General features: G+C 44.4%; 2 protein-coding genes across 2 annotated transcripts; both read right to left on the bottom strand.

The window, feature by feature from the left end:
- Nucleotides 1-420: 420 nt before the first annotated feature.
- On the bottom strand, nt 421-3503 carry LOC113616916 (2'-5'-oligoadenylate synthase 1-like). The gene is made up of 3 exons (XM_027100273.1): nt 3051-3503; nt 1979-2267; nt 421-749 (listed from the first exon to the last, which is right to left on the bottom strand). The coding sequence occupies exons 1-3, from the start codon at nt 3228-3230 to the stop codon at nt 421-423; spliced, it is 798 nt and encodes a 265-aa protein (XP_026956074.1). The 5' UTR covers nt 3231-3503.
- Nucleotides 3504-3627: 124 nt separating this feature from the next.
- Nucleotides 3628-7316, bottom strand: LOC113616917 (2'-5'-oligoadenylate synthase 1-like). Its single transcript, XM_027100274.1, has 3 exons — nt 7044-7316; nt 6137-6218; nt 3628-4050 (listed from the first exon to the last, which is right to left on the bottom strand). The coding sequence occupies exons 1-3, from the start codon at nt 7268-7270 to the stop codon at nt 3946-3948; spliced, it is 414 nt and encodes a 137-aa protein (XP_026956075.1). The 5' UTR covers nt 7271-7316; the 3' UTR covers nt 3628-3945.
- Nucleotides 7317-9231: the final 1915 nt, after the last annotated feature.

The raw sequence follows: 9231 nt of genomic DNA, 5'->3' as shown, positions 1-9231 counted from the left end.
TGTGTGTGTGTGTGTGTGTGTGTGTGTGTGTGTGTGTGTGTGTGTGTGAAAAAGGTAAGAAAGAGCCATGGTTTTGTCCAGAGTAACTGGAAGGGTGGAGTTGTTATTTCCTGATACGGGAAGACCAGGAAGAATGAGACACCTGAGTCCACTGGCACCTGTCCCGGGCCCTACCCTTCTTCTCCCTTTCCTTTCCCCTCCTCCCCACAACCTCTACTCTTCCACCTTCTTCCTCTCATCCTCTCCTTCCTTGTTCCCTGACTTCTCCCCTTCTTCATGCTCTTTCCCTCTTTTCATCTCTGTCCATCTCCCTCCTTCCTCCCCCATCCTTTCAGATTCCTCTCCTCCTCCCGATCCTCTTTCTTCTCTTCCCCACTCCTCTCCCCTCCCCTCCCCTTCCTTCTTCCCCCTCCCGATGCCTCATCCTTGCTTCCTCCCCACACCTCCCCCTCCTCCTTCCCTCCCTCTATTCCACCCCTCCCTCCTCCTCTTGTCCTCACTCTCTTCCTTCTCTCCCTCCTCCTCCTCCTCCTCCGCTCTCTGTCTGGATGGGACATGCCATACCATTTGGTACCAGTGCTTCACAAGGCGGATGAGGCTCTTCAGCTTGGTTGGACACTCCTTCAGGAAGGCTCGCTGCAGCTCCGTGAAGCAGGGGGAGAACTCGCCCTCTCTCCCCAGGAACTCACACTTTTGGATAAGCCGGACGTAGACTTGAGGGTCAGGCCTGTAGCCTTTGATCACCTGACCTGTTGGGAATTAATCCATAATGTGAAGATGTCAGCTTTTCTCTGAGTTTCTTTCAATCCCTCTGAGGAGACAAGCTCACTGACCATGGGGTGCAGTGGAAAGGTCAGCAGGCCCAGAGCCAGGAGGCCTGAGGGTCATCCCCAGTCCTCGTCACTCCCATCTCCACTGCCGTCACCCCATCCAAGCCAGCATCATCTCTCACCTGGACACAGCAGAGATGGCAGCAGCCTCCTTCCTGGATCCTCCACAGCCCATTCTCTACCCAGCACCCACAGAGGCCTTTTAAAACCTGATCCTTCCACTTCTTGCTTCCCAGGACATCCGAATAAAATCCAAAGTCCTCGCAGTGGCCCAGGAGGTTTGGTGTGACCTGTCTCCTGCCACCTCTGCCGTCTCACCTCTTGCCTTGATCCCTTTGCTACTTACTCCCCCGGTTATTTCACTTCTTCAAATATGCCAAGCTCATTCCTGTCTCAGGGCCTTTGCACTTGCTGTTTCCTCTTCCTGGAGCCCCCAGATCTTCCCAGGTTTGGCTTCCTCTCATCCCTCGGGCCTCGGGTCAGCGGTCACCTCCCTTGTTGCCCTGTCTAAACACTCCCTCTAAGCCCCATCATTCTCTTTTGAATCAGCATATTTAGTTTTTGTCACAACAAGTTATCCTTTCATTTATGGTATTTAAATTATTATTGTCAGGCTATAGGAGAGAAGTTCCCTGTCTGTCTCATTTATGGCCATAGAACAGTGCCTTGCACATGGAAGGTACTCAGTGGAAATGAGCCTCAGAGATGTACTGCTTCCTGTCCCAATGTTCCTGCAGATTGTCTACAGATTCCAACCCTCAGATAAATTTGATATTTCCTTATGCTTTGGATAAAAGATGAAATTAACACACTGTGTTTACACCAGACATACGCTGCCTCATTTTTAGAAAAAGAAGATTCACACACTTTGCCAAGAGTAAAACTAGTAAGCTTGGCAGGTGTTCTATAAAAATATACTGCTCCCAAATTGTACCAATTTGTTGTTAATGTCACTGCAGTGGCTCAGTATGACCCTAAACATTCTTGCCCCAGAAGAGATGCTAGGATCTCCTCCCCACTTGAAGGGATGCCCTGTTTAATAAGACTCTCAAAGTGAGAGAGATTTCTGCTCAGAAACATGAAAAGAGAGCAGAAGAAGCCCTGACATAGGACAAAGGCTGAAACACCTTGTGGCTGAGAGTGCTCACCCAGGGCATCAAAAGCGGGCAGGACATCAAACTCCACCCACTCGTGGAGCTCACGGGATCTAAGCTCGAAGCTGAGAGCACGGGGATTCTCCCATTGCTGTTTCTGGACCTCAAACTTCACTTCAAATGTTTCCTCCCTTTGACAGGCTTCCAGCTGTGTCCTAATTTCCTTGATGAATTCTCCTCGGCGCTGAAGTTGTTCCTCAAAATTATTAAGATTGGTGAGGAAGACGACGAGGTCAGCATCTGATCGGCCCCTGAGGGTCGTGCCTTTGCCTGAGGAGCCACCCTGAAAAAGGTGATGAGAATGAGAACTGATATTTATCATTGAGAAGAGCCTCCCTAAATAAAATGCTGAGAACAATCACTAACATTTTGAGTACTAGCCACTGTTCTGAAGGCATTACCAGTCTTAACTCCTAGAATGCTCACAAGAACTCTGTGATACTATTATTATCTGTTCCCATTTTCCAGATGGGGAAACAGTTGCTGAGAGAGATTATGTATCAGCCCAATCACACAGCTAGTAGGTGGCAGAGATGCAATTCAGTCTGTGTTCTTTACCCCCTGTTCTTTACGACCTTATATAATTAATACTGTAAACTGGCCCATGGCCTATTTTACTTGATCTGCAAGCCCTGCAAAGTACTGGGAATTATGGATGATGAAACTGAGGCACAGAGAGGTTAAGTGACTCACCCAAGATTTCACAGCAGCAGGTGCTATCTGCTTTCAAAACTTATACTCTTAACCAGCTCACGAATCTGCAGGAATGGTGAGTTCCCAGCCTGGTCAATGATTAGCGGATTATTGATACAGCTGGGCTTCAGTTTGCCTATCTCTGTGGTGGACGTGACATAGGTGGTTTATAAACTTGACCTGGGCATTTGTTAAAAACTTACAGGTGGAGGCCCTCACCCCAGAAGCTACTTTCACAAGCTGTGGTTATAGTTTTGGCATGGATAAATCAGAAACCACCAGCCCCAGAGATCTCAACCTTTTGCTCTCTGTCTCTGTGGAAACACTTGCTCATTCAGCCCCCTTCTCCCCAGCCAGGCAGTTCTGGACTCACCTTCACAACTTTGGACACCCGAACAGGGTGGGAGGCCCCTTGGAAACATCTCTCCTTCAGGAAACTGCAGATGATGTGGATGGCTTCATTGACCTGTGTGTAGAAATCCTCGTCTGGCAGGAGGTGGTCTTCGATGAACTTGTCTAGATACTTGGCCGGGGTATCACTGAGCTCCATCATGATGCTGGGACAGGAGAGCCAGAGAGGGCAGAGCTGGAGGGGAAAACCTTTTAGCTTCTATCTCTTCTGCTGCCTGGGTCCAGGAGGCTGTTAGTTTCATTTCATTGGAAGGGAGGAGGTGTGCCCTGAGTCTGGGCTGCTGTTGGTTTCGTTTCCTTGTAAGGGAGGAGCTTTGCCCTGAGTCTTTGTCTCTCAGCATATCAAACATTCCTTTGATTCTGAACCCTGTTCAGTCTCCCAGCTCTTTCCTCCAGTATTCCAGAATTACTCCCTGCCTTTAACAGGCAACCTAGAACATCTGGTCTTTCTTCAGACTGTACTCTGAAAAGGTACTTTTTAAGCCAAGTTAGTACTTCACCCAAGAGTAATCATAAGTAAAAACACACTTTTGGTTTCCTTTTCCTCTTTTTTCGTTGCTGACAAAATTGTTTTATTGTCTCCTGTGATTTTTGCAGCAGTACATGTATATTGCAAACAGCAATGGTCAGAAAAATCCAAAAGCATAAAGTCCATCCCTGATCCTAAACCTGAAAGACTACAACTACTTTGGTGCAGATCTTTTCAGATGTTTTTCTAGGTTAACACACACATACACACAAACATAATTTCCTTCTCTCTCTCTTTTTTAATGGCATGACTATAATGGTTTTACTTTTTGATTAATAGACTATTTCTTAAGGCATTTTTAAGTCGATAGAAAAATTGCGAGCTGTCCCTAGCTGTGCAGCTTTGAACACGTGTGTAACTGGGCATGCCTCAATGTCCCAATCTGTAGAGAGGGCAAACTTTTCTCACTCACAGAACTGCTTCTGAGGATAATCTGAAAAGAAGAGACACAAAAGGGGATTTGAAAGGTATCAAATGCTGAGCAAAAATAAAGGACAGGGACTTCCCTCGCGGTCCAGTGGTTAAGACTTTGCTTTCCAGTGCAGGGGGTGTGGGTTCGCACCTGGAACAGTTCTTCGCTCAAAAAGATAAAAAGTTTTGGAAAGATGGAATTATGAAGTTGCCTGAAAAATGGAAGAAGGTAGTGGAACAAAAGGGTGATTACGTTGTTCAATAAAGTTCTTGGTAAAAATGAAAAAGGGGTCTTTTATTTTTACTTGAAAACCGAAGGTACTTTTTGGCCCACCCAATGTGATCTCCTCCCCATTTTTTAGGAACATCTTATTTTGGTAAGGCTCTCAAACTGTGCGGGCTCTCAAACTGCTCGGAAATATGAACAGAGAGAGAAAGGAGCCCTGATACAGGACAAAGGCTGAGACTCCATGTGGCTGGGAGGGTGGAAGGCAGGTAGTACATCAAACTGCACCCCACACAACACTATAAAGCAACTACACTCCAATAAAAGTTAATAATAATGAAAAAAATAACTGCACCCCCTGGTGGGGCTAGGGCACCTGACCACGATGCTGAGTGCCCAGGGCGGCTCAGAGAACTCCACCCTCATATCTGTTGCTTCAACCTTAGTTCTTCCCAGTTTCATTTCTTCAGCAGGAAGTTGCCCAGAATGGGGACTCAGCTCTGGGCAGTCAGGAATTTATGACTCGGGTGCTTCAAATTTCATGAGAGCATTTCCGTCACCCCTAACACACTTGCTCCTCTGCTTCTGAACCTCATGAGCCAGCAGCTCCAAACTGCAGCACCCTTGAGCCTTCTGTCGCCTGGGTCTGCCAGCTTTGCCCAAACTATCAGAGCTCAGCTGACAAATACTTATCACAAAAGGTTTTGAAACAAAATGCTTTACTGTTTCTTGTGGTCATTCAAGCAGTATAAATTTACAGCAAAACAAAAATCACAAAATTCAGAAAAGTATAAAGCTCACTCGCTCACCGTGCTTTAATCATATATACCCACTGAAAACATTTAGGTCTTCATGAAACCAACCATCACAAAATGAAATTAAAGAAAACCTACTAAGTACAATAACATAAAAACAAGTATCTAGGAATAATATGACAAAACACACTTAAGACCAATGCAGGGAAAAACTATAAAACATAGTTACAGAGTAATTCAAGAAGAGGAAAATTAATGGAAAGAAGCTCCAAGTTTGTGGATTGGGATTCTCAATAGATGTCATCTTCCCTGAACTAATTTATGGAATTCTAATCAAATGCCTCCCCGTATTTTGGGTGAAATTTCACAAACAGAATATAATATTAACATAGAAATAGAGCCAAGAGAAGACATTGGTTTGGATAAAAACAGAGTTTTCTACAAGATATTAAGAATTAACACCAGGCTAGAGTAAGTAGTCAAGGTACTATTAACTCAAGGATGCCAAAGTTGACCAATGGAACTGCACAGACTCACACACAGACGGGCTCTGGACATATGTTAGAGGTGGCTTTTACAGAACAGTGGGGAAAGGATGGTCCCTTCAACAAATGCTGCTGGAATATTTGGCGACTCAAGCAAGTGCCCAAATCTCAGTGTATTATTATGAGAACAAGAATAAGACCCATCTCACAGGGATGCTGGAGGACTCAAAGGAGGAACAGTAATATGGAGAAGCCAAAGACTGTTTCCCAGCTACACACGTGACCAGTGACTCAGGTGGTAAGAACATGCTTGATCTTTTGTGCTTCCTTAAGGGAGTTTTTATTGACTGGACTTTTGTAAATGACAATGTGAGTTGGTAAGCCTATTGTCTAATCCGGTGATTCATTCTGGGGCAGAACACATGTGTAATTTTACATTTTCTAGTAACCACAGTAAAAGAGTACAAAGACAGAGATGAAATTCAATTTGATTTAATGCAGTATTTCTAGAAGTTGTTATTTCAACCTGCCATTAATATCAGGTCACATGAGGGAATCAGGAGGTCACACCGGCACCTTCCAGGTGCTGACTGGAGACCCATCCCAATTCTTACAGCATGAGTATCCCAGCCAGACTCTAGCCTCTTGTGCCAGCAGCTGCCAGCTATATGGGTCTTTACCAGCCACATTTCCAGTAGGGTCAGCTGGGTCCAGAATCACAGGTCTGAAAAGCAACAGTTAGAGAGGGGCAGGTGAGTATGTGGGCTGTGTTGCGGGGGTCTAGAGCTCCTGGCAGAGCAAAATACCAACTTGGGCAGACTGGGACTCGGGGCAGCAGGAGGGGCCCAGGAGGGCACTGCTCCCTGGGGTGTGTCCTGAGTGCCCTCCCCTACGGTGGGCATTGAACACAAGGAGAAGGAGGCTTGCATTCGGGCCTTGATAGACCTGGGTTTGAATCTTACCTCTGCTCTTTATTAGTGGTGTGACCTTGGGCAGGTCACCTGAATCTCTAATCCTCAGTATCCTCATCAGTGAAATGCGGAGATTTGAATAACCCTACCTCAAAGCATGCTGTATGAGGATCTAGACAAGCATGTGAAGTGCTCAGAACAGTAACTGGAACATAATAAGGGGTCCATACATGTCAGTTTTAATAAGCAAAATTTTACTATTCTGTTCGAGTGTGTTGGTCTTACAGCAAGCTCTTACTTCCTGGGAGCAGTCATTATTGTTGCTGTAGCTATTGTTATTTTAGTCAAATTTCAGGTATTTCACTCATTTTCTGTTAAGGTTTGGACAAGCTCTTATTTCTCCAAACCTCAGTCATCTGTAGAATGGTTAGCATATTGCCTGCCTCACTGGATTGGAGGTTATTATTTAAATTTATTATTTAAATCAGATGGTAGGAGTGAAGTGCCCAGCACAGTGATTGACAATAGATGATGATCAATAAATATGGATCCCTCTCACTTCCTACATTTCCAAGGTGCCACAGCTGTATTCATGGGTTCATTTATGTGGGGAGCTAAGCCATGTGGGGATAGAGTACCTGGGTTTTGCAAGTTGCCTTCTCAGGTATTGTCCAGTCATAGGGTTTTCAAAGTCATAATACTTTTCCCAGTAGATGCAGAGGTGCTGGTGCTTCAGGACTAATTCCAAAACAGTCTGAAATCCCTGAGCTGTGTTGAATCCTGTTTCCATGCTTCCTTGCTCCCAAGCATAGACTGTCAGAAGCTCCAGGGCATATTGTGGGGGCAGTTTTTTCCCACGTCTCATCTTACACTGAGAAGAGGAAAAAAAATTAGGAAAATGAGTTTGTTCAGCTTTTATGTGAAGAAGAGTTAATGCCTATTCTTCTCAAACTATTCCAGAAAATTGAGGAGTAAGAGATGGTTCCAAACTCATTCTACACCAAAACCAGACAAAGATATTACAAAAAATTATAGGCCTGATGATCATAGATGCAAAAATCCTCCACAAAATATTAGCAAGGCAAATTCAACAATATATTAAAAGATCATACACCATGATCAAGTTGGATATATTCCACGGATTCAAGGATGCTTCTGTATCCACAAATCAATCAACGTGATACATTTGCATTAACATAACGAAGGATAAAAAGCATATGACCATTTCCACAGATACAGAAAAAACATTTGAGAAAATTCAACAGCCTCTGTGATACAAAATCTTAACAAGGTGGGTATGGAGAGAACATAACTCAATATAGGCCCTATATGACCAACCCACAGCTAAACCATACTCAATGGTGAAGGCTAAAAGCATTTCCTTTAAGATCAGGAACAAGACATATATGCCCACTCTCCCCACATATATTCAACATAGTATTGGAAGTCCGTCCATGGCAATCAGGCATGATAAAGAAACAAAGTGCAGGGACTTCCCTGGTGGCGCAGTGGTTAAGAATCCGCCTGCCAATGCAGGGGACACGGGTTCGAGCCCTGCTCCGGGAAGATCCCACATGCCGCGGAGCGACTAAGCCCACCCCGTGTGCCACAACTACTGAGCCTGTGTGCTGCAAGTACTGAAGCCCACGGGCCGAGAGCCCGTGCTCCGCAACAAGAGAAGCCACCGCAATAAGAAGCCCGCGCACTGCAACGAAGAGTAGCCCCCACTCGCTGCAACTAGGGAAAGCCCACGCACAGCAACAAAGACCCAACAGATCCAAAAATAAATAAATAAAATAAATAAACTTTAAAAAAAACATTAAAAAAAGAAACAAAATGCATCCAAATTAAAACAGAAGAAGTTACACTATTGCTATTTGCAGATGACATGATACTATACATAGAAAACCCTAAAGATGCCACCAAAAAACTTTTAGAACTAAAAACTGAATACAGGAATATTGCAGGATACAAAAATAATATACAGAAATCTGTTGCATTTCTATACATGAATAACAAACTATCAGAAAGAGAAATTTACAAACAATCTCATTTACAATTGCATCAAAAAGAAGAAAACTAGGAATAAATTTAACCATAAATGTGAAAGACCTGTACCCTGATAAGACTTTGATGAGAGAAACTGAAGATGACAAAAATAAAAGGAAAGATATACCATGCTCATGGATTCAAGGAATTAATATTGTTACAATGTGCATACTACCCAAAGCAATCTACATGGGCATCACTGTGGTATGTGATTTACTACTGCTGTGCCATGTTACTCTTTGCAAGTGAGAAAACAGGAGGGGCAAGATGTTAATTCATTTGCCCAAATTCGGACAGCTAGGAAGTGAACAGAAGAGTGTGTGTTGGGGGGTGGGGGCGTTAGCACTCATTAATTTGTTGAGTAATTACTTACTGAGAACCTATTATGTGCCAGGCACTGTTCTAGATTCTGGGGATACAGCAGTAAAGAAAATATACAAATCCCTTCTTTTATGTACATTTTTAGTGGGGAGACAGGCAATAAACAAATAAGCTCATGCAAAGGCCCTGAGGCTGGAGTAGAGTTTCCCTCTTGGAGGACTAATGAAGAGCAGAGCATGGCCTGGGGGAGTGGTGAGGGGGCAGAGATGGGGGTTCAGAGAGGTCGAGGGCAGATCCTGTGAGCCTCCCAAGTGACTTGGACCAGGGTGGGAGTGACTGAGGTGGTGATGGTTGATGATAATGGGTATATTTTAGATACAGGACCAAGCCATTTACAGACTGGCTGGATGTGTGTGTGTGTGTGTGTGTGTGTGTGTGTGTGTGTGTGTGTGTGTG

The sequence above is a fragment of the Aethalodelphis obliquidens genome, unplaced genomic scaffold, assembly GCF_003676395.1.
Source record: "Aethalodelphis obliquidens isolate GAN/ISIS:26980383/991018 unplaced genomic scaffold, ASM367639v1 scaffold878, whole genome shotgun sequence".
Classification (NCBI taxonomy): Eukaryota; Metazoa; Chordata; class Mammalia; order Artiodactyla; family Delphinidae; genus Aethalodelphis; species Aethalodelphis obliquidens.
Note: the sequence above shows the minus strand (reverse complement) of the source record. Positions and strands in the feature narration are given on the sequence as shown.

Bases quoted from the DNA above. Each gene is read 5' to 3' on its own strand.
- LOC113616916 (XM_027100273.1), bottom strand. From the start codon at position 3,230: ATGATGGAGCTCAGTGATACCCCGGCCAAGTATCTAGACAAGTTCATC. The intron at 2,268-3,050 runs GTGAGTCCAGAA...CACCTTTTTCAG, and splicing joins GGGTGTCCAAAGTTGTGAAG to GGTGGCTCCTCAGGCAAAGG. The intron at 750-1,978 runs GTGAGCACTCTC...AATTCCCAACAG, and splicing joins GCCCGCTTTTGATGCCCTGG to GTCAGGTGATCAAAGGCTAC.
- LOC113616917 (XM_027100274.1), bottom strand. From the start codon at position 7,270: ATGAGACGTGGGAAAAAACTGCCCCCACAATATGCCCTGGAGCTTCTG. The intron at 6,219-7,043 runs GTACTCTATCCC...GTTGCTTTTCAG, and splicing joins AGGCAACTTGCAAAACCCAG to ACCTGTGATTCTGGACCCAG. The intron at 4,051-6,136 runs GCTAGAGTCTGG...TCTTCTTTTCAG, and splicing joins GGCAGCTGCTGGCACAAGAG to ATTATCCTCAGAAGCAGTTC.